The 25,102-nt window shown below is 37.9% G+C and overlaps 1 protein-coding gene across 2 annotated transcripts; it reads left to right on the top strand.

Moving 5' to 3' along the window:
• Positions 1-300: 300 nt before the first annotated feature.
• Positions 301-21,975, top strand: LOC147499047 (DNA polymerase zeta catalytic subunit-like). 2 transcript variants are annotated; one of them, XM_086560858.1, is made up of 20 exons: positions 301-723; positions 800-912; positions 997-1,039; positions 1,108-1,176; positions 1,265-1,367; positions 1,537-1,704; positions 1,791-1,882; positions 1,978-2,412; positions 4,013-4,982; positions 5,379-5,621; positions 5,702-6,186; positions 6,450-6,595; positions 7,267-7,855; positions 8,221-8,367; positions 9,906-10,181; positions 11,171-11,278; positions 12,819-13,024; positions 19,322-19,625; positions 20,465-21,079; positions 21,583-21,975. In XM_086560858.1, the coding sequence occupies exons 1-20, from the start codon at positions 412-414 to the stop codon at positions 21,754-21,756; spliced, it is 5,598 nt and encodes a 1,865-aa protein (XP_086416984.1). In that variant the 5' UTR covers positions 301-411; the 3' UTR covers positions 21,757-21,975. The 2 variants fall into 2 exon arrangements, with proteins under 2 accessions (XP_086416984.1, XP_086416985.1); XM_086560859.1 differs by lacking the exons at positions 301-723; positions 800-912; positions 997-1,039 and having other exon boundaries at positions 1,533-1,704.
• The last annotated feature ends 3,127 nt before the right edge of the window (positions 21,976-25,102 follow it).

The following is a 25,102-nucleotide window of genomic DNA, read 5'->3' as shown; positions in this document are numbered from 1 at the left end:
GATTTGTTGCCGATTGTAAAAAAAAATGGGAAAGTTGTAACTATTTATCTTAGTACGTGATTGCTCATTATGAAATTGATAGTGTTTGTTTGCATTTAATTAAATGCTTGATAATATGATTTTTCAACTTTTTTCTCGTACATTTATTTTGATGAATTTTTTTATTGTTCATTATGGTGATTAGTTTTACTTAATATGATAACATGAGTAGATGATAAAAAAGAAAACAAAAATAATCAAAAGAAAGTCAGGATAACCTGTCTAGGCCCTTCAAAAGCCCAGCCTAGTTCGTCCAAAACTCAAAATGTGAAAGTCGGGTCCGGTAGTAACCACCAAACCAATCTCAACCGTAACCGTACTTGAGAAGCTTCAAAAGTCGTCCAAACCCCGAAAAGAAAAACAAGCGCCAAAATGGAAAACATTTCCCAACCAGACCACAACACATTATTCAGTGTTCGTATAGTCTCAATCGATTATTACATGTCGCCACCAATCACAGACCTCGATATCTCCTACAGCACTTTCCAAGGTGTGAAAGTAAACGAAGTACCCGTTATAAGAATTTACGGTTCCACCCCTGCCGGTCAAAAAACTTGTTTACATATCCACAGGGCTTTACCGTACTTATACGTACCATGTTCCAGTTCAATACAATCTTCAGAACAAGGTGAAAACTACAAACGTGATATAGCTAATGCAATTGAGAAAGCATTGAAAGTAAAAGTAAGTAGTTTTTATTGGCAGTCAATTAGTTATGTATGTATAATACTTTCTGTTGATGTTTTACTGAACGTGGCAGATAAAATCTTCTAGTGGATTGAAAAGACAACATGTTCATGGATGTAGTCTTGTACGTGCAAAGAAGTTTTACGGTTATTATAAGCCGGAGGAGTTGTTTGTAAAGATATATTTGTATCCACATTGTTAGGACGTACAATTTATTTACTTATTTTATTATTATCGTTTGTTTGTTAACACCTTGATTTAAATTTAAAGATACTATCCACATGAAGTTGCTCGAGTGGCCACACTCCTTTTGGTACGTGTACTCATGAATCACACCTATACCTTGTTTTATACGGGAGGATAATGTACTTGTTTTTGCAGGATGGTGCTATTTTGGGTAGAAGCTATCAGCCTCATGAATCACATATACCTTATTTACTCCAATTTTTGGTATGGAGTATTATTTCTTCTTTTGTCATGTTATTTGCATTTAGACTTAAATGACACAGTGTTCTTTTCGTATATTTGGAAATATTAGGTTGAGTATAACTTGTATGGAATGGGTCATCTGCATGTATCAAAGGTGAAGTTTCGTTATCCATTACCTGATGGATTCATCCCAAGAGGGGCTCAACAGAGTGGTATGTATAGACTTGCAACTGGGAAGGTTGCTTCCACTTCTTTTAATGATTAGGTTCTCTTTTCTGTGCATAAAAAACTGAACGACATTGACATCTAGCTGTTTTGACTTTTTGATCCTCTTTCGCAATTCAATTCCATTTGATGACATTGAAATTTTTCCTTAGGCAGATTCAGGTCATGGTTCTTGTCTAGGCATGCCGATTTGGACATCTAGCACAGTCCTGACTGGCTGGATATGGCCACATTCCACTGAAACTGATAGTTCACCAGATCAGGAACTTTGCCTGATAAAACGTCAGAGTATCTGTGAGCTTGAGGGAGATGCTACTGTAGATGGTGTGTGTTGTCCATAAATTCCCAGCGCAGACCATGCAACCATTGTGCAGTGTGGTTCACATTTTTTGTTGTTGTTTGTTATGCAGATATTTTAAACCAGCAGTTCAAAATGTATTCACCTCTTTCTCAGACATGTTCAGATGTGAAAATGGTTCAGTCACTTGTCCCAATGTGGCAGGTCTGCATGCGTTTATTATCTTTGATATTTTTTTTATATTTAGACGAGCTACTTTGGTTTCGGTCATCTCATGATGTTACCCTGTTTTGATTTAGGAGGAGTATGAAAGAACAGGGGTGCATGAGGAAGTGATACATTCAGACCCTAGCAAACCTCTTCCTGAAAATGTTCTGAAAACTCTTTCACATGGACCTGAGTTTGAGGATGCACTACTGTATATATGCAGCAAAGCTGAAAAGTCGTCTTCTTCTCAAGGTCCTCTTTCAGAGGACGCTGAAAGGTTTTTACACTCTATACGATCTTTAGTTGATGTGGGCAGCTTGCGTGAGTTTTCAGAACATGCGAACCCTATCTGTTCTCATGGAGATTCTTTTCAACGTTCTGAAGAAGTAAGTAGAAGTGGATCTACATCAAGCTGTTCATTATCTAAACACGATGATGATGCAGAATCTTCTGAAGCAAGGCATAAACTACTGGAAATAGTACCAGCTGACGAGACATTTAATATGATTGGAAGCTCAGATCCAAAGGTAGCCTGTGCTTAAAACCCTTAACTTACTTAATTGTCTTTCCGTGCTAAGTTTGTAACAACAAGTTTGTCATTACTATTTTTTGTATTATGATTTCTTTGATTTGATTGAGGTGTTTTGGATTCATCCTCTATACTTTTTTTAATTGATATCAGTATTTTCTGTCAGTCTCTTCTTCACCTTGATCTCTTTATGAGCAACACGTTCCTCCATCACTTCTGCTTCTTCATTTCATGTTCAGGTTGCCGAATTTCAATAATTTGATGATGAACACTGCATCTGGGGTCTTGTCAACCTTAGTGTTACCCTGAAAAAAGAAGTCTTTCATATAATTACAGACGATTGTAAACCATTGCCCAAAGGTGCTCATTGATTCGGTCAGCCCCTCCAATGGGGACCCTTTCTTTTTTTGGGGTCTACAATTTCAGTGTCCTCCCTGAGTATATGGAGTTCCTTCTTTTTCTCCCCTGCCCTGGCTCTAAATTTTGATCCAAGTTCACTTGGTCGGAGTAATAGTTGTGAGATTGTTCAATAGATGTAGCGCTTTGAAAGTAATTGAAGTGGTCTTAAAATTTATGATTACTTACGTTCTAGGGAGCAGGTAGTATAAAAAATGGGCCATCCAACTCAAAACCAATTGGTGAGAAATGGAGATGGTCAGTAACATCTATAATGTACTGCAAGGCTTCACGAATCCCATGTGAGACTATAACAAACATCTCAACATGCCCCATGCCCCCTCACATGTGACATTACTTGAGCCTAACATATTTACAACACACTTGGGTGATGTGGAGTAAACGGGCCCTTTGGGCCAAACAGATTATCCTGCTCCGATACTATATTAAATATGGGCATCCAACTCGAAACCAATTGGTGATAAGTGGAGAGGCCCAGAAACACATTTATACTATACTGTAAGACTTCACAAATTCCATGTGACTATAACAAACATCTCAACAGGGCAGTATAGCAATTCATTGTTGAAGCCTTGAAGGACAGTTTTCTGGCTATGGGATATCTATGAATGTAACAGTGAGTTTTTCCTTGATTTTCCAAACAACCAAAAGTAATCTTGTGGAGTACACATAATAGGGTAAGGGATCCTCTCCTATATATGTACAATGTTTTTATTTCTATGTTACTATCAGAAAAACGTATGTATTTTTGAAGTGAAGAAAAGTAAGATACACCGATGAGAATGGGGTCCCTCAGGTGGGGACAAAATACACAGCATAAACTCCTAATTTCCTTTTTTGATGCACTCCCAATGATACCCCACAACGATGCTTGCAAATAACCTTGATCAGATGGAATGTTTGATGTCAATCCTTGATGCAATTATAAACAGTATTAAATTATTAACTAAATACCTTCAGTGATTGCCATTGATTTTCCTCATTCTTTCCTGGCGACGCCTAGATGTAGACTTGGAGGTGCTTAAGCTTTTCGGTATTGAAGCTTGTTCCTCCTCCCTTTTTTCTTTTCTATTAAGTTCCTTGGGCCTAATTAATCTCCGAGTCAATTTTCTTTTTTGTTGAAACATTTGCTTGAATTGACATATTCTATTATACTCATAATACTTTTTATAGTTTTGCAGGGGATAGATACGGAGGCTCTCGGGCTCTTAAGGTGGCTTGCCTCTTCTCAAGCAGCAGAAGATTTAAATACTGACGATGAACTTGGCTATGATATGATCTTGACTCCCTTGTTGCCTAAGACAGCAATTGGTAAAATTTTGGATAAGGCTAATTTGGATTATGAGTGTGAATCGCAACAGGAATGTCAAGACATTCTTGATTCAGTTTTGGATCCAAATTCTTGTTTATTGAAGGAACAAGCTTTACATTCTACTTCTGGCAACCACTTAACCGACATGCCTGTGGGCAATATAATTCCTCAAGTAGATGGCTCATCTGATGATCTTGTCACAGGTTCTGTTAGTACATCTAAAAAAGACAGAGATGGTGAAATGGGCAGGTCTTCAAGTAGGGTAATTCAGGGAACGAACATATGCTGCAGTAGTGGGAAGAAAAAACGTGGTAGATTATGGGGCACTTTGCCATTTTCCATGCTGCAAAAAGCGAGTGATAGTTCAGAGGCTTCCAGTTTCAATTCGACTGATGTATCAAACGAAATGAAAGATTGCACCACGTCTATTTCATCTGGAAAAGAGGATGATGAAGGTTGTGAAGCTTCAGTGACTGATGCCAAGGCAAATGACCATGGTTTGAAAAAGCAAAAGGAAGTGGCTGAAAGCTCTACGAGGGACTTAATGAGGAGAAAGCGATACCGTCGAGTGGAAGCATCTGAAGGTGGAACTTGTAGGGTTACGAATATCAGTACAGGTAAGGAGGAGGAGAAGACATCTCTCAGTCCGAAGCGGCTGGAGTTTCATATGAAGAATAAGATTCCTAACAGAATGTGTGCCAAATCTGTTGAGATGTCGTTCAGCAAGAAGCCTCCCTTATATAACTGGAAAAATTGGACATCTGAAGATACTGCAGTGGCGCCTGTTGTGCATGATCAAAAATTTATTGTGGATATGGAGGATTGTGAAGGAATATTAGGTTGGATTTTCAATTTACTAGATAGTATGTGACAGTTTCTGATTTTCTTATTACGTGATATAGATGCTGCTATGTAAGCTGATAATCCTCTTATTTCGGCTTCAAAGTCTAGATTTTTATGGTTTCATTTATTGCAAGTATCTGCTTGTCTCATTTCTCGCCGAGAAATGATGCAACATGACAAGTCTCATGTAGTATTTCTGCTTTCACCTTGGATTGTCTCGGAGATGGGTACATCTCAACTGTCAAGTCACATAAATGAAATTTCAAAGCAAAGTAGTGGTAAAAAGTTTAGAGTTCACACCTTTGCCATGAGATTGGCTTTGCGAGAATCCAATTCTTTCTTGCCTGTTTGCTTTTGTATCTTGATTGAATATATGTTTGCTACTTTTGCAGTTGAAGGTGGTGTTGCTGATGACGTATTCCCATTTTTTTCCGACAATGTTGGAGATGTGGAAGAACTTAACGATAGAAATAATGAAGTCATTAAGTCATCAGGAGAGGCTGTTGTAGGCATCCCTACCCACTATCAGAATGATGGTTCGTTGTTATACCTACTAACAACTGTATATTCACCACCTTCTGTGGATTCTATTAGTGAATGGTTATTGCATCATCCTCCTAAACATGATGCTACAGGTATGAAGTGCGAACATCCTATTAGAAACTTAATAGATGCAAGGCATACCTCTGTCTGATTCTGGCTCATGGGATTTTAGGTACAAGAAAAAACATTTCTTCAAAAGTGCTGGAGTCACCATCTCCAGGTGGCAACAATAGATTAGATTTTTCTAAGGAAAATGACTCTTTTAATGACGGCAAAACAGCATCGGAGCCACCAAAACTTCAGTCTGTTTTGGCTGATGACCTTGAGTTGATATATTCACAAGAGCATCTAGTCAACAGTTTTCATGAGTTTTCAGACAAATTTGGCCATGTACCTCATATGGAGTCTTCCTCGGATCAATTGATTCAGAAAGACAACAGGAATTCCATGAAAGTAAATAATCTATCTGAGGTCATGACTGAAAGACACAGTGAAGGTACTCCAATGAAAGGAAATGAGCATATTGATAGTTGCCAGGATATCTCCCAGATTTCTGGCCCAGACATGAGGTCGAAGCTTACTCCACTTAGCCAAACAGGATTTCGAGATCCTGCAAGTGTTGGTGCTGGCCAACAGCTAACCCTGATGAGTATAGAGGTAGTATGCATATAGTTATCTTTAGTTTTACTACCCTGATGGTTTTCTTGAAAATTACTCTATATCCATGGAACGTGTTCAAGCATGCTTCCCTGCATTTTCCACAGGACGGTCATTATAGTTACCTGGACTATGTTTACACCACTGCCCCTCCCCCTTCCCTAAGTTTTAGCAGGAGTAGGTTAAAATGGCTTTGGTGACTTTCTGTTAATGTTCAGATACTTGGTAAAGCATATATAATTCAGACGTAATTTTTGTCATAGGTTCAAGCAGAATCAAGAGGAGATCTCCGACCAGATCCCAGAAATGACGCTGTCACTGTTATTGCTGTTAGAATTCAAGATGATAATGATCTTGGTCTTGAAACCTTTGTACTTTTGCGTGGGAACGAGGGAGAATCGTTTCAGAGGTGTGATCACTCTTTCTTGGTTGCATGCTTAAATCTACTAATGCTCTATGTTGTTTTATTTTTCAAGATATATTTGATTTTCCTTCTTGTTGGTGTAATTTTCATGATTTTACAGTATACTAACTGTTATTGATAAAATAGAAAAGTTATTTACTATTGAAAGGCAAAGTAGTTGATGCAAATACCGAATAGTGAGCTCGAATGGGTTTTTGCCCAAAGTGCTTGGGCATAAAACGAGAAGTAAAGCAACTGCTTGACCATCCTATCAGGAAAATGAGGAAATACTAATGGGGTAGGAAATGACATCAACATCGTTTAGTTCAGTGCAAAATCGTATTAGTCATCCAAATTCATGTCAAGTTGAATTCCCAACCAAGCAACCACCAAATGGAAAGTTCTAGCTACAAAGGAAGAAAGGGTCATCTTCCGCCTGGTTATAACCATTCACCATCACCATCACCATCACCATCACCATCACCATAATCTCGCTCTATTTGTTCATCTTCTCGCCTTCTAGAAAATCTTTTCGGTCTGTATTGATTGACATCATAAGCTTTTATCTCAAAAATTTGATTGAAGTGATTTTTTTACCCTCTCTCCTCTCCTTCTCTGGGTTCAGTGAAGAAATGGCTTAAAAAAATTGTCATGACTATTTTTTCTCACGTCTGCAGAAATCTTGATGCAATTTCTGGCTGTACGGTCATAGTTGTTTTGGAGGAGAAACACTTATTTTACCATTTTGTGAAGATCGTTCGTTCATCTGATCCTGATATCTTGATGGGTTGGGAAATCCAGGGTGGTTCTCTTGGTTTTTTAGCTGAGAGGGCTGCCCATCTTGGTATACTTTTATTGAGTACCATCTCGCGGACCCCGTCATGTGAAACCGAAGCTAGAAACTCAGCAACTGGAGAAATACGAGTTCAAGATGATCTTCTGCCCGAAGCCTTAGTTACGGATCCCACTGTATTTGGGAATACAATCATTGAGGATGAATGGGGCCGAACTCATGCTAGTGGTGTTCACGTAGGTGGAAGAATTGTTCTGAATATATGGAGACTGATGCGTGGTGAAGTTAAGCTCAATATGTATACTATGGAAGCCGTAGCGGAAGAAGTTTTAAGGAGAAAAGTTCCATTAATTCCTCCTAGAATATTGGCACAATGGTTTTCAAGTGGTCCCGGACGAGCGAGGTTTCGTTGTATTGAATATATCATTGAAAGAACAAAGCTGAACCTTGAGATAATGGATCAACTTGATATGGTAATCAACTTGTCTGCCTTTACATGACAATGTATTTGAGAATTCGCTTGGATTTTGCATGTTGCATTTGCTTAACTCTAAGGATATGTTACACTTGTCATTAGCATTTAAAGTCCAGAAGATCACCCTTACTTTGGCTTCTGACTTGTGGAGATAATGCAATCTGCCAATTTTACAGAACTAATCCTAGTTAATTTTTTATGTTGTAACTTGTAAGTTACAAAGGACTCTGTCTACGGTGTGATGTCAAATCTTTTTTGTCTCTTGATACTGTATCATGTACTCAGACCATCTTGTTTCAGTTTTCTGCAAGCTTTGTGTTTGTGAATCATCATTAATATGCATATTATCTTTGTCATCTACAGATAAATCGAACATCAGAGCTTGCTCGTGTTTTCGGCATAGATTTTTTTTCTGTTCTTTCTCGAGGTTCACAGTATCGTGTAGAATCTATGTTTCTGAGGTTAGCACATACGCAAAACTACCTGGCCATCTCTCCTGGGAACCAGCAGGTTGTACCATCAATTTTTTCATACTTTACGATGCTGTACTGTAGTAGTTTGGTTCTGAGATATTTTGCATTCTCTCTGTTAACTATTCGTTTATTGTATAATTTATTTTGGTTTATGGTTGTGTTTTGGATTTGTGATTTTCATTATGTCACGCTTAACATCATTTATGTGAGATCTGAAATTGAGATTTGTCCTTTCGTGCCGTTTATTATTTAAAAAAGTCCTACTATTTTAAGCTAAGTTACATTGACACGGATAGGTGTGTTCGTATCCGACACGGATACGAAGTGTTTGACACGGCGAAATATAAAAAATTGAAGTACATCACATACAATGTGTCCAAATATGTGTCTGACAGGGACACGTGGATACGTATCCAACACTGATTGTTTTTATAATATAGTGTGTCCATGTAACATAGATTTAAAGAAATGTTGCCAATAGTCAATATATCAGAGCACAGTCCTGTTGGTCCTAACCATTTCCTCAGAGCTTAGGAACCTGCATGATAGATGATAGACTCCAGTTTAAATAAGTAAATAACATAAACTACTGATAATAGTTATATCATATATTTACCATACTGCCTATACTCCTTGAGTTTCTGTCCCTTGTTTGTATTGTGAATTGATAACCAAAGTTTATCATCTTATAGCTGCATGGAGGGCAACTGGCATTGTCTCAGTCTGTCCTTATACCTGGTTCTACAATGTAATAGAATAGTTGATATTCATCTTATGGGATGGTGTTTTTTATGTATGGTTGTGTGTTCTGTATGGACTACCATCTAAGTTTCTTGTTCCAGCGCAATTATAATATTTAATTGATTAATGGGAAAAGGGTGAATTGTCGAACATGAAAGAAAACTGGTAATTGCTTTATTGTTGGGTATGTATGCCATATGGAATCTTAAATGAGGCACGGGAAGATCTCAAGGCTGAACTGTACTTGCTCTGTATTTCATTTTTGAACCCTTTTTAAAGTGTTATATATCTTTGAGTGGAAATTTACTCCAACCACAATTATTTTCTATCCCCTACTTAAATCATATTTTTTAATTAGTAATTCCTGATAATGAATTTTGTTGCACATGTTAGTTGTAAATCTGCTTGAGGGTCTTTCTTACTGTTTCTCTTAGGGCGCTTCTTTTTTGGTAAAAGTTTTTTTGCATACATTTTATGGATTATAGAACTAATGGAAAACAATACTTGACGGTTGTGCTGTAACAAAGTTCTTGTTGTATACCCTTGAAGGAAATACCAACCAAACCAAGTGATGATGAAAGATGTGACCATTGATAAATTAGTTTGACAATATCATCATGCACTACCTTCATTCTTGCTAAAATGTTTGGATAAGCCAATTTTTAACCCTGTCATGCCCACCCTTCTCAGAACCACGAGCTAGTGTTCCATTGTCCAAGTTTAGAATGTAAAATTTATTCTGTACCTAAGCGTGCAGTTTGTTTGGATTAGTTTGACTTTTTATTTCAAAAAAGATCGAGAAAATAATGATTTGATTAATATTTTCGTTAACAGGTAGCTTCACAGCCTGCAATGGAGTGCCTGCCCCTTGTTATGGAGCCTGAGTCTTGTTTTTATGCGGATCCTGTGGTAGTTCTTGATTTTCAATCTCTATATCCATCAATGATAATTGCGTACAACCTCTGCTTTTGTACCTGCCTCGGCAAAGTCATTCCTGCAAAAGAAGATATACTTGGTGTCTGCTCATATATACCAGATCCACAACATCTGATGGATATCAAAAATAGAATTCTGCTTACTCCAAATGGGGTTATGTATGTGCCGTCAGAGGTAATATTTCCCAGAGATTCTTTTACCTGGTCCATTATATATTACAGTTGTTTAAACTTTTAAGTGTGTTCTAAGTTGGTGGAAACTTTTGTTATTCCACTTGGAAACAATGCATTGTTCCATAGATGGTGGTACAGAGTAATATTGAAGTATGGAATGGAAAACATATATATACATTATACCTGTGTGTGTAACCGTAGGATATAGTAATTATTAAGCCGTTATTGCCTTTGATAATATGATTCTTTTTTCACTCATTTTTTTGGATAGACGTGATTGTGGCTCACTTTTTTCTTTTTTCCGAATAAATAGAAACACACCCTGGTTGCTTCTCTCTCTCTTCCCTTCCCCCTCTCCCCAACAAAAAAAAAAAATTATTAACACCCACCCCATAAAAAAATTAGCTCTAGCTCTCTAAGTGTTATAATGTTTCAGGTAATTGAATTTGAGATGTAGTCAAGATAATCTCCGACTTTGTGTTGTCAATGTCCATTTCATTAATGCTTTTTCGGTCGTATTTGAATCTTTTATCCTTCATTAAATTTTTCTATGGAAAGGCTAAGAGTAAAGCCACCATGAGAGTGGGGTGTGTGTGTGGTGGGGTGGGGTGGGGGGTTTGCAAAAGCATCTACATAGAAATTAAGATATCCATACTAGGTAGGCACCCCTCAGCCCACTAATCCTTTGCCCCTCGTGCTCCCTCAGAAAGACACTAAGGTACATCATTGTGGAGATTAAAATTTGTCTCTTTCCCAGTCTTTAAGTGGGGACAGTATTGACAATACGGTGTGCTTTAATTAATTTTTGTTGTTATCTTCACCTAACTATGTGACTGTAATTAGGAGTAAACACATCCAAGTTTTTTTGCTAGTATAAGTATAGGCTTCTGTATAATTTCCAAATTACGTGGTAAGTGTGATGATAATGAATTTTCGAAATTAAATGATATATGTCAGCTTGGTAATTTCTGTGTTACTTTTGTCTAACAGGTTCGGAAAGGCGTGCTACCCCGTTTGTTGGAGGAGATATTATCAACTAGAATTATGGTGAAAAGGGCAATGAAAAGCTTGACACCTTCAGAACGAGTTTCATATAGGGTAAAATTGTACTTTTGTCGTTGTTTATGATGCATGTATTTCTCATCACTACTAATAATGCATTTCCTGCACTAAACAATTGAACGTGATAAGTATCACATTCAGGTGCATAATTACTTTTCGTACCTGTCATAGCTTGCATTAGCTAACTATTAGAGCCTTTCCACTTACCTGGATTTTGGAAGGATATTGAACAGTATTAAAATTTAGTGTGTTGTACCCAACAGGGTGACTGACACTACCTGGTTGGGCCTGATCTTCTATATTATTGTGTACTGATGCGATAGGGGTAGCTAATATCGGTTGTTATCTCATGGGTGAAAGTTGCCTGGTCAAGGTCCATCTCTTCTAAGTTCTTTTTTTCATGTATACGAATTGAAATCTTCTTAGTCAGAAGAAGCTTACCATCCTCGTGCCCTACCCTTTTAAAGAGAAGAGTGGTTTTATCCCAGTGTAGATGATGTAAAGCCACTACGTTAGAACAAGATTTCATTAGAGTAGTTGTTGAATCCACGAGAAGTATCTCCCCTTTACAGCGGCAGGTCCTTACCCTTTCCTCTATTTTTTTTTTCGGTCGATATAACAAGATTTTATGAGAATATCATTGCGTGAGAGGTTCACACTACATACTAGACTACCAGTAGTTACATCAAAGCTACACTACAGCTTCTCAATCCGTTACAATTGAATCAAAACTCACATTCTTAAAAGTAGGAAGATGAGATACTATTCCCCAAAGGACATACTTGCAACTACAAATGATAAGACGTAAATCACAAATCATAAAAATCCTTTGATTTCTTTCCAGCCATATATGGTCCATGTAATAGCATGAGCAATATTGTCCGGTGGCTAAGCGTCTTTGGGAGGTGTTATCATCTTTTAATAAACCTTGGAGGTGTCCGGGTGAGATTAGAGAGGCCCTTGGTGGCAACATAAGTGGCTAGTGGGACATCTTCCTAAGGCAATAGTGTGGGGCATATGGTTGGAATGCAATCAGAGAGTGTTTGAGATCAAGAAAAATGATATGCACAAGATTTTGGTAGATATTAAGGAGCTATTGTATGAATGGTTGAGGTACGTCTTCATTTTTAGGGAGTTGAGATTTCTTGATTTCATTTGCAATTGGGATACACTAGTTTTATAGTTTTGTATTTGGGAATCACGTGGGAGTATAATTAGCCACTCCTAGTTCCTTGCTAAGTGCTAGCTATCTTGATTGTGACAATTTTCATTGGGAATGAAATATAACTTTCACGGATCAAAAAGATAAATAGCATTAGCAATAATTTCAATTAATAATGTCTAGCACTTATGTGAGGAATGTTGCTTTACGAGCGAAAGTTATGGTGGACACGACCTCAACTGCAGTCAATCTCTTTAGGCACTGTAATGCCTTCTAAACAGTCCAGATTGTCCTTATCAGTTTTCCACAATCTTAATTGCTAAACCTTTAGTGCTTTGTATTTCTGGCTCCTGAAATTTTGTCACATTATAACATTCAAATTGTGACCGTTGCAATCTTTCCCTGCTTTTCCAGATATTTAATGCAAGACAGCTCGCTCTGAAGCTGATATCAAATGTAACTTATGGCTATACAGCTGCTGGCTTTAGTGGGCGCATGCCTTGCGCGGAACTCGCGGACAGTATTGTCCAATGTGGTCGTAGGACTCTGGAAAATGCTATTTCATATGTCAATTCACATGATAAGTGGAAGGCTAGAGTTATTTATGGTGACACTGATAGGTAATAGTTTCTTGTTATCCTTTTAATTGTCTTGTCTAGCTTTAGTTTCTGAAGTCCAATTTTGCTTTAGTAAGTACCTCCTAACCTACCATGGAGTGGTAAGCACATGATTAGCGGTCCTCAGCCGTGGCAACCTAGTTGGAATGTACTTTGCTTTTCTAGTATCACTGGTGTAAAGTTTTAGTCATAGGGTTTGTGAAGAAAAGAGAGAAAAATCTCATGGCTGTGTTTATTTCCAGACCGTGGACCCTTTTATATTATAGAAACAATAATGTTAAATACACCCACATCAATGATAGTTTCACCATACACATAAAGACAAGTAAATAAATAAAACAGAAAAGTCATATCTCCAACACTCCCCCTCAAGCTGGAGCATACACATCAAACATGCCCAGCTTGAAACAGAGAGTTTGAAACACATGGCGAGCTAATGGCTTCGTGAATATAACCTAGCTGGTCATTGGATCGAATATTGGGAGTAGTAATCTGTTTCTTCAATAGTAGGTCACGAATGAAGTGGCAATCGACTTCTATACGCTTTGTGCGTTCATGAAAGACAGGATTGCTAGCAATATAGATGGCTGCCTGATTGTCACAATGCATTTGCATTGGAGTAGGAACATCAATACCCATGTCCTTCAAGAGAGAATGAACCCACAACATTTCAGAAGTAGTGTGAGCCATCGCACGATTCTCTGCTTCTGCACTAGAACGAGCAACTACATTTTGCTTTTTACTACGCCAAGTCACAAGGTTACACCCAACGAAGGTGCAATAGCCAGATGTAGACCGTCTATCAGAACGGCTACCAGCCCAATCAGCATCACTATATCCCATCACACAAAGAAGACATTGGCTGGTACAACAAACCCTTCCCTAGGTTACCTTTCAAATATCGCAAAATGCGATAAATAGCATCAAAATGTGGTTGACGTGGAGCATGCATAAAGCGACTCACGACACCAACCACATAAGTAATATCTGGACGAGTAACTGTAAGATAAATGAGCTTCCCAACTAGGCGTCTGTATCTGCCCACATCATCAAACAACTCCCCCTGCTCGCCATCCAATTTGGCAGTAGAATCCATAGGAGTATCAATAGGACGAGCACCTAAAAAACCTGTCTCAGAAAGCAAATCTAGAACATACTTCCTTTGGGATGGAGAGATACCCTGACGAGAGCGAGCAACTTGAATCCCAAGAAAATACCGAAGAGCACCCAAATCTTTAGTATGGAATTTTTGGCCCAAATACACTTTCAGCGATGTAATTCTTTCAGAATCATCTCCAGAAATAATAATATCGTCAACATATACAATAAGAACAATGGTACCACCTGAGGAGCGGCGTACAAAGACAGAGTGATCACAGTTGGAAAGCTGGAAGCCAAAGCCAATTACAAAAGCACTAAAACGATCAAACCATGCACGAGGAGACTGCTTAAGGCCATAAAGAGCCTTATGCAGTTTACAAACAAGGTGCTCGCTGCCCGAAACCACATAACCAGGAGGTTGCTCCATGTAGACTTCTTCTTGTAAGTCACCGTGAAGGAAAACCTTTTTATATCAAGTGATATAACGCCAAGAACGATTAGCAAAAGAAAAGTAAAGAAGAATCCCGCGACGTAATTAAGGTGAGCCACGAGAGAAAGTCTCTAAGTAATCAACTCCATATATCTGCGTGTGTATCCTTTAGCCACTAACCTCGCCTTAAAAGCAATCAATAGAACCATCGAGAAGGTATTTAATAGTGAAGACCCAACGACATCCTACTGTATGTTTCCCACCAGGGAGAGGAGTAAGTTCCCATGTAAGATTTTTGTAAAGAGCACTCATTTCCTCATCCATAGCACGTTTCCAACCAGGTGAAGACAATGCCTGTTCATAAGAGGAAGGAATAGAAATAGAAAAAAGAGTGAAAGCAAATGACTGCAATGAAGAGGAAAGACGATGATAGGACACAAAATTGCTAATGGAATGTATAATGCAAGAACGTGTACCTTTCTTTTTTGCAATGGGCTCATTAACTGAATCACAGGAGGAAGCAACAGGAGCCTCTGATTGAGAAGTAGCTGGTTTTGGAGCATTAGAAACACCTCGTCGATATTTGCGGCGTTGATAAACCTGCAAGGGAGGAGGATCACTGGGCAGTGCTATCGGCATTAGAAGAGTAGGTGGAGGAGGATCACTAGGCTGTGCTATCGGCATTGGAAGAGTAGGTGAAGGCAAGGAATGCTCCCCCGCACGAGATGATATAAGATCCATAGATAAACTTTGACCAGGTGATGAAAAAAAAGGAGTGGACTCAAAAAAAGTAACGTCAGCACTCACAAAATAACGTCGTGCATTAGATCAGAATAACCGCACTTCTTCGAAAGTCGCGAGAGTACACCCAAGAAACACACACTTGTGAGCACGGGGAGATAACTTGTCATGACCAAGATCCAAGATATGTACAAAGGCAACACAACCAAAAACACGAGGGGTTAGCTGAAAGGGAGAACTATCAGAATATAAAAGAGAAAAAGGTGTTTGATTACCCAAGACTAGAGATGGCATACGATTACTAAGGTGACAAGCAGTGAGGATGGCATCAGCCCAAAAATATTTGGGTACATGCATATTAAACCTCAAGGTATGCACAACATCTAACAAATGGCGAAGCTTTCGTTCTGCAATCCCATTTTATTGCGAGGTATGAGCACAACTAGTGTGGTGAATGATACCTCGATCAACATAAAAGGAATCCATAATAGATTGAGTGTATTCCAAGGCATTGTCAGATCGAATAACTTTAATTCGCTTACCAAATTGAGTAAAAATCTCGTTATAATATGCAGAAAAAATGCGAGGCAACTTAGACCGCTCTTTCATCATAAATAATCGAGTCATTCGAAAAAAAATCATCAACAAATATAACAAAATAAAGATATCCATTCATACTTTTGGTTCGAGAAGGACCCCATATGTCCGTGTGGACTACATGAAAAGACTCTGACTGACGACTATGACTAGTACTAGGAAAGGAACTACGATGATGTTTTCCTAACTGGCAAGCCTCACACTCTAGACTCGACACATGACCCAATTGAGGGATAGCTAGCCACAACTTTGCTAGCGATGGGTGACCTAAGCGGAAATGCCACCGAAGAGGTGAAACAACAGCGCTCAATGCAGATGAAGAAGTAGGGATTTCACCAAGATTTAGAAAATATAGCCCATCTTTCTCATGCCCCGAATCAATCGTCTTCTTCGTCAAGAGGTCCTGAAATACACAAGAAGATGGAGAAAAGGTTACCGAGCAATTCAAAGTTTTGGTCAGCTGGCTTACAGAAAGCAGATTAAATGGAAACTTGGGTACATAGAGACTAGATGGTAAAGACAAAGAAGAACTAGGGTGTAGAACACCTATCCCTCAGACGGACGGGAAGACCCATCGCCTAATACAATCGGTGGTTTATAGGAGTCAAATCGAAAAAGAAAGATGCGATTACCGGATATGTGAGAGCTAGCTCTGAATCAATGACCCATGATGGAGAAGAATGGGCCACACATGCAAAGATTACCGAATTAACCAAGGTAGCGAAGAGAGGGCGATGAATGGGGAGCCACGCGTTTTCAATGTTTGAACTAGCTCGCTCAATCGAAGTGGTAAGTGCATCACGCAGTATCGTAATTAGAAGGCACATGCCTAGATGAAATGGGTGGTTGTGTTGGCTGTTGGTAGGGGTGGGAATTTGGCCCCTAACGACCCTAACCCGCCCGACCGACCGACCCTAAGCCTTATAAAGCCCTCACAACTAAAGCCCCCTCACAGAGTTTAGAGGCGGGGCGCAACCCGACCCTAAGGCCTTTTAGTATGGGCTAGGGCGAAGGTTCAAACATAGGCCCGACCTAAATTCATTACTAACCAAGCCCTAGTTATAGTTTCACATTTTCACTATAAATACACGTACCATAATTGTCCAACTCTTTGTTAAATATTTTAAATTAAAATAACACTGTCCTTTGTAATTTATCACTTACACCCAAGGGTACTTCCAATAACTTGTCTTATATAACAAAAACTTGTCAACCTATCTAGCAGCCATGAAGAATAATGAGCACTAGCCTAATAAAAAAATAAGACTTTATTTCTTTGGTCATCAAATCAAAGTCTAGAACTTATTATTCTCAATTTATTTTTCCACTTACTTCTTATAAATTATATTTTTATTTACATCCAAACCAAGTGTAGAACTAAAGGTTTCCGTCCACACCATTAAAGTGAAATACAGAGCAGACATTTGTAACACAGAAACCAAAAAAACAACCTTTGTCTGAAAAATGGCATTTGTAAAAAAAAGAAAATATATAGGCCCGGGCCTAAAACCCAACCCTAAAACCCGGCCCTAAAGCCTTTAAAGAGGGCTTAGGGTAGGGTCAGGGCTTGAGATTTAGACTTGTGACCCGACCCGACCCAACCCTATGCTGACTTTAGGGCCGGGCCGACCCGACCTTAATATCTGAAGGGCTTTTAAATGTTTAGGGTGGGGCTAGCCCGACCCGGCCCATTGCCCACCCCTAGCTGCTGGGCGTCAGAAACTTGATGCACATATTCTGGCTTACCCCACTTAATCCAACAGTAGGGTTCTGTATGATTGGTTCCACCACAATGATCACACTTTCGGTCACCTCGTCCACCAGTACGTCCACCACGTACACCACGAGTACTACGACCTCCATGAAAGCCACCTCGACCTGAACTGCTAGAGACAAAGGCTGATGACTCTATAAGATTAGGACTAGGATTGGAACTTTGGCCTAGTGAAGATCTTAAAAGTCGTGAATACGCATTAGCAGCGGTAGGTAAAGATTCACTAGCGAGAATCTGATCTTTAAAGCCCTTCAACTCTTGATCTAGCCCATGTAATAAAGTAGCAATTGTGAACTCCTCCCAGTGACGCTTTTGTTGTTCCAAATCAGCTGTAAAGGGTCTATGTTGTAGTAGTTGCTCCCATAAATTTTTAAGAGTACCATAGTACTCTGAAAGGGTTCTTCCAGACTGTTTTGTAGCAAAAATTTGCTCATACAGGTCATACACCCGAGGCACATTGCTTTGATGAGAAAACGACTCACTTAAGGAGTTCCAAATTTTCTTTGAAGAATTGCAGAATTCAACTGTGGTGGCAATGTGGGGCTCCATACTATGCCATAACCAACCCATCACAATAGTCTTCACACATCCAATCTTCATACTTCGTGGTGTCAGTACTTGCAGGAGGATTATCAGTTAAGTATTTTAGTTTCTTCTTCCCCCGTAAATAAACCCGTACTGCATGAGCCCATGCTAGATAATTGACGTCATTTAGTTTTTTAGCAGTAATGGATTTGGGCAAAAAATCATCCTTTACCGCTTGTGGCGGTTGTTTTTCCTCCGTCATGAATAATAGTCACAAACAGCACAAAGAGTAATAAAAGAAAGTCTGAAAAAACAAAATTACCACCAGAACTGATTCACGAGCAGACGAGACAACAACCAACACCAAATATCTGCAGCACACACATCGAATAGCAACTAGATAAAACATCAAACACCATATAGGCATTTTTCAGCACCTTAAAAAAATTGTAAATATATATGTGCCTGAGTAGATGAGAGAGAGATAGAGAGAGAGAGGATCAACCCTAAGGATCCGATACCATGTAAAGTTTTAGTCATAGGGTTTGTGAAGAAAAGAGAGAAAAATCTCACGGCTGTGTTTATTTCCAGACTGTGGACCCTTTTGTATTATAGAAACAATAATGTTAAATACACCCACATCATTGATAGTTTCACCATACACATAAAGACAAGTAAATAAATAAAACAGAAAACTCATATCTCCAACAACTGGGTTCACTTAGGAGGATATAGTCGGTTTATTAAACTTTTGAGATTGGGTGGTTTTTTTGTTTTTTTTTAAAAATTAAAATGAATGAGAGTCTACATTTATAGTTTATCGGGATCTATCTTCCATCCAGATCATTAACAATTCTATATGCTTTGCATAAAATTGGGTTAATGGTGCTAATTAAACTGGAAAAGATTAATGCAGATTTAAGTCAGCATTTATTCTAGGGAATGTCATGGTGAGTGTTAGAAAATGGTGTTTCCTGTTGTTCTGTATACGAGGGTAGAATGCACATCGGTAATGGGGATTGTAATGCTTGATAAATTTATTGTAGATTGATCCTTTTCCTCACCTTTGTCATTCTTCAGATGTTTATTCTAATTGTGATGAACATTTTAATAACTGGTTGCTTTTTTGCAGTATGTTTGTCCTCCTTAAAGGACGCACAATGAAAGAATCTTTCAGTATTGGACAGGAGATTGCATCTGTAATCACTTCGATGAATCCAGCACCAGTCACATTGAAAATGGAAAAGGTCTATCATCCGTGTTTTCTCCTTACGAAGAAGCGTTATGTTGGTTACAGCTACGAGACCCCAGACCAAGTTGAACCTTCTTTTGACGCCAAAGGTATAGAAACTGTAAGAAGAGATTCGTGTGGGGCAGTTGCAAAGACAATGGAGCAGTCGTTAAGACTATTTTTTGAACACCAGGACATTTCTAAGGTATGATTGTTCATGTTTGGAACCTCATGTTCAAGTAAGAAACTTTTCTTTTGAAAAAGAGCTTGGAGTTAGTATAACTTTGTTCATTTATTTTTTCTCTTTCTGTTGACCTAATAAGTATTTTGACAAATGCGGTCTGGGCAGGTTACGTGTTTAACATTAGAAAAATGGTTTGAAATGTTTGGATCCCTCCCCCCTCTTCGTCCTTCAACTTTAATCATTATTTTGGTTTAATAAACTGGTAGGGTCTGCCAAATTCTTTCCCTTCTCTAGGGTGTTTCCTTAAGGGTGAAAAAAGAGAGGAAATAAAATATAGGGCATTTGATCCAGAAGTCTCTCAGTGAAAACTTGTAAGTTGTAACGAAACTTATGTTAAGTTATTAATTCTATAATGAAATTAACTTGCTTTTGAATGTCAAAGACACATGTGAGATAGGGCGTGCCTTAGATACACGCCTTAGACACATCACACAAGTAACACCATATGCGTTCTAGTATGGTCTAAAGCACATAAAGCTTTGCAGAAAGAGCTATAGTTGTAAAGCTGTTCGCTTCTGCTCAGCAATACTTGTAAATTGTAATAAAATTCTGCTATTTTTATGTATGGCCAGATTGATATAGTATCTTTTCAAAGGTAAATCTGCATAGCAAAATTATTAGCCATGTGAATTATTTATTAGACAGTTTATGTAGTTACTAATTGTAATTAATAATAATTCCCTCATTAGCATCCCTTATCATTATTGTTCCCTGTTGAAACCAGACTTTCTGGTGCAATAATGATCCAAGTAGGCCTTTATCTTGATTAACTTGCTAATTTTTCTAGCCTTTCTAATTAGGTCAAAGCGTACCTGCAGCGGCAGTGGACCCGAATTTTGGCTGGCAGGGTATCTCTACATGATTTTGTATTTGCAAAGGAGGTTCGTTTGGGAACTTACAGTAACAGATCTGCTTCATTTCCGCCAGCAGCAATTGTGGCTATTAAAGCAATGAAAACTGATCCCAGAGCAGAACCACGATATGCAGAGCGAGTACCTTATGCAGTAATCCATGGAGAGCCTGGGGCCCGCCTTGTTGATATGGTTGTTGACCCCCTGGATCTTTTGGCAACTGATTCTCCTTTCAGTTTAAATGACTTGTATTACATCAATAAACAAATAATTCCAGCACTGCAACGGGTGTTTGGTCTTGTTGGTGCCGACTTGAAACGATGGTTTTCAGAGATGCCACGTCCAGTTAGATCAGCTGTAGGTAAACGATTCTCTTATGCTCCAAGTGGTCAAAGAACAAGAATAGACTATTACTATCTCTCCAGACACTGTATTCTCTGTGGAGAGCTGGTCCAAGCATCAAACCATTTTTGTGACAACTGCTCTAAGAACGAAGCAGCTGTTGCAACTGCTGTGGTCAGTAGAACCTCAAAACTAGAGAGGGAGGTCCAACACCTTGCAGCTGTAAGTCTTTCGTCTCACAGTAGTATTTGAAATTTTTATGTACAAGTTGTATTACTTGCTTCTTTGTTCTATGATATTTGAACTGCACCTCTAGTTGTGTATGTAGTTATGGATATGGATAAGCTTTGAATGATACTTTTGGGGTTTCCATTCAAAACTTCACGTGCTTCTAAAACGCACTCCTGACCTGCTATGAATCACAGCAGAATGCTATTTTAATTTGGATAAGGCGGTCTGCACTTAAAGTGAAAGTATCTGAAATAATATAAATTCCCCATTTTTTATTTTCTGGGGGACATTGATCATTACATCATCGAGGAATTACTTTAACTATAGCTTATTACCTATTTTTGTTATAGCCATTTTTCTGTTGCCACTTGCCTACAGTCATATCCTTGTTAAGTATAAAACTGGCTTTTCGTTATGATCATTTTAAGTTAAAATATTGAGCTGCTCATCCTCATATTAAGTTATACTTAGTGCGGGTTCTTCCTTTCTTGTAGATATGCCGGCATTGTGGAGGTGGGGATTGGATTGTTGATAGTGGGATTAAGTGTGTATCCCTTGCATGTACAGTATTCTATGAAAGACGGAAAGTCCAGAAAGAACTACACACCCTTTCTGGTGTTGCTGCCGATATAGGGTTCTACCCAAGGTGTATGGTGGAGTTGTTCTGAAGTTCTTTACACCTGCTTCAATGTGACAAAGACTTACTTGTATGGATCTGATGAATTTGTCCATCAGTCTTGTATAAATTGTACAGAACCACTGTAATACTGCTGTCAATAGCCATAGCTTAGTCTCTTACAAATCTGTGTATATCTTCATTTTATAGAAAATGAAAGTTGGACTTTTGTAACTTTAAAGTTTATTGTGGTAATGTAATTTCGGTTAAATTTTGCGTCTCTAACAATTATTTTGTTGGATGATGAAGGTTCGCCTAGATCATAGATATGCGTTTCTGTCCTGATGGTGTTCTTATGCGACATTGATGCTCAGTGGTGTCTGTCCCAGACGACTGACCGGCTCATAACACAAGCTCGAGGTCTTGAAGATGGCAAGTAATCTGGTGTTTTTTAAAAAAAAACCAGAGTTTGGTGTGCGGATGAGAGGTCATGGCAGTTCAAACGGTATGACATTCTCTCCGGTAAATTGTATGCGTGGTTGAGCGTGTGGTTGATTACTTTGAACGGATCTACTGTGTATACAGTATACACCCGTTAAATAGTGCGACCTTTCTTTGAATGATTAAGAATGTTAGAAACTAGTGTGCTACATGCATATGAACAAGTTATTTTCAAATTTTGAATATATGCAAATATATGCAATGGTTCTGTGTTAGTTCAGAAATTTTCATTCCGTTCGATAATGTTGAAGTATTCAAATGAGTTAAGGTTCTGTGAGGACGATCTCCATGGATGGCGCTCCTTTCTAATGTTTCAAATCCCCGATCTAACAAAACATATGCATGCAGAAATCTGTTTGTGAATTTTGCATTTGGCGTAAACCATGGTTTGAGAAATTTTTCGAACTGAAGCACTTTGCCAATTCAATGTAATCGCATAGTACGCAATTGATGATGTGAAAATCCGCTATAGAAAGGTAATGGTTACGACTTACGAAAAAAAAAGCTCACAATGTGCGGCAATCTTTTCTTTTTTTTCTTTATTACATTTGACAAGTTTTCCGTGGAACTAAATAATATTGATTGGTGTTCTTTTCTTCAACAATTACTTTGGACTGGAATCATACTATGTTTACCGAAAACATGACTGGAATAATTTCTAAGCTAGTATAATCTTTTAGTGCACTCCATCCATAGATGGATATAGGGGGTGCGTGTGGGGCCGGTTGCACCCCATGATATTAGAAAAACTCCACTACTACATAACTAATTGTCTAGAAAAATCTTCAAACTATAAGAATTTGCACCTTCCACAACTATAATGAGAATATAATGAAGAAAAAAAATAGAATAAAAAAAAAAACTAATAAAAAACGGTTTTTTACTTTTCTTTTTGCCTTTACAAAATTATCATTTATCATTTATTTTGAGTCCAAAACCATTAAAAATGGACAAATGTGTCTTTTAATGTTTGATAGGTTAACGAGACTAATTATTTGTAAAATTCGTTATCATTATCAATAAAATTTCCACTTAAAAAATACAAAAAACAAAACAATTTGTGATGCGGTTTGGTTCGTACATGGTGAGAATTTGGGTGAGTGTCGAGTTTAAAATTCTCGAGGGGTTTATTGGGGAAATGGAGGAAAAATTCTGCTCAAAGCAATAGAAATGTAGGCGTGCGTTTAGTGGGATCCTTAAACGCACAAGAGAGTACTATGATAGCAATTGCTGATGGTAACACATGTATCTTGTTTGAAACAAGGGGAAGAGTATGGCCAGTTTGGCTGGTCAATTTTTTAAAGCAAGGTATCTATGTAAGAAATGATGATGTGGTTCGAATTTTGACTGGGCACATGGTTGAATGGAAGACTCGCACCCCAAATTTTTTTTAGCAAACTTCCACTACTGCACCAAAAAAAAAATAATATGAAAAAATAATAATAAAAAACATTTCAATAAACTAACGTGTTTTTTTATTTCTCTTTTTGCCCTTATAAAATTATCATTTATTTTGAATCCAAAACCATTAAAGAGGGACAAATGTGTTTTTAAATGTTTGATAGATTAATGAGACTAAAACAAATAGCCAAAGCTCAACCAGTCAATTTGTATGATTCTAATCACCTCTCATTTCTTTCGCTCCCAATTCTTAAACAAGCGTCAGACCTCAACCTAAAAAAAAAAAAAAAAAAAAAACAAAAACAAATTCAGATAGGACTTGAGGCGCAGCTTGTTGCACGTTTGTCCTAATTATTTGTAAAATTTGTTATCATTATCAATAAAATTTCCACTTAAAAAACACAAAAAAAACCAAAACAAGGTACTTGCTTTCAATATTAATCTTTTATAGTTTTCTCCACCTTATAGTAGGGTTATATATATTTATATAATTATAGGAAGTTAACAATTTGTTGAATTGTTGTAGACTTGTAGACTAGATTATATAGATATATATATATACATAGTAGTATCGATTAATGACTTAAGTGCTTAAGTAGTTAACTTCGTCAGTCCATATTCAATTCTTAGTAGTCCGTTCCAACGCATTCTAATTTTGTGAATTGAAATACATGCATAATTTTGTTGATCTTTATTGTTTAGACTTTCTGACAAAATATATATATATATATTGGAGGGATACACCCACTCCAGTCTTGCCTACTCCCAGCCCACTCCAAATCTCATCCACTTAACTCGCGAGATCATCTCAAGATCTAATGGCCTAGTTTAAAAGAAAACAAAGAACCAACCTAAGAACCGACCATTCATTCTCCATTTCACCCCAAAAGAAAAAAGAAATTGAACAAAAAAAAACACGAACAAACAATCAATATTATTGGATTAATCTGAAACCCTTAACTAAAAACTAAGAATAAACTCTCTCCACTAAACCAGTAAACCAATTTTTACTAATTCTCTTCTCCAACAAACCTTTATACTCTGTCCAGTTTCACTCTGTCTAGTTTCCCACCAACCAGAAAGAGAGATGGAATGGAATCGACGACAACATTGAATGATTCACGTGAGCAAACATTGATTTTTGCATACTTATATTGAATAGACATAGTTGTTTGCACCCTACTTATATTGCTAAGTTATATTTCAAAATTATTTGATGTTGATTCCGAACTTGTTTTGATGTTGGGGGTTTTCCACTTATATATTCAACTTGTTTTGAACTCGCAGATGAAAATCCTCAAAGATGATTATTTTTTTGTTTTTTTTCCTTCTTTAGCTTTCAACTGATTATCTATTGTGTTTTATGTAGAATCAATTGATGACGTCTTTCTTCATACTAGAGTATCTGATGAAAATGAAAATGAGGCCGCTTCGTCTTCTCGTCCAACTCGAGATGACATAGACATAGTTGATAACGAAAAGATTCCGTATTTTGG

Source organism: Coptis chinensis, chromosome 5, assembly GCF_015680905.1.
Source record: "Coptis chinensis isolate HL-2020 chromosome 5, ASM1568090v1, whole genome shotgun sequence".
NCBI classification, from domain to species: domain Eukaryota; kingdom Viridiplantae; phylum Streptophyta; class Magnoliopsida; order Ranunculales; family Ranunculaceae; genus Coptis; species Coptis chinensis.
Note: the sequence above shows the minus strand (reverse complement) of the source record. Positions and strands in the feature narration are given on the sequence as shown.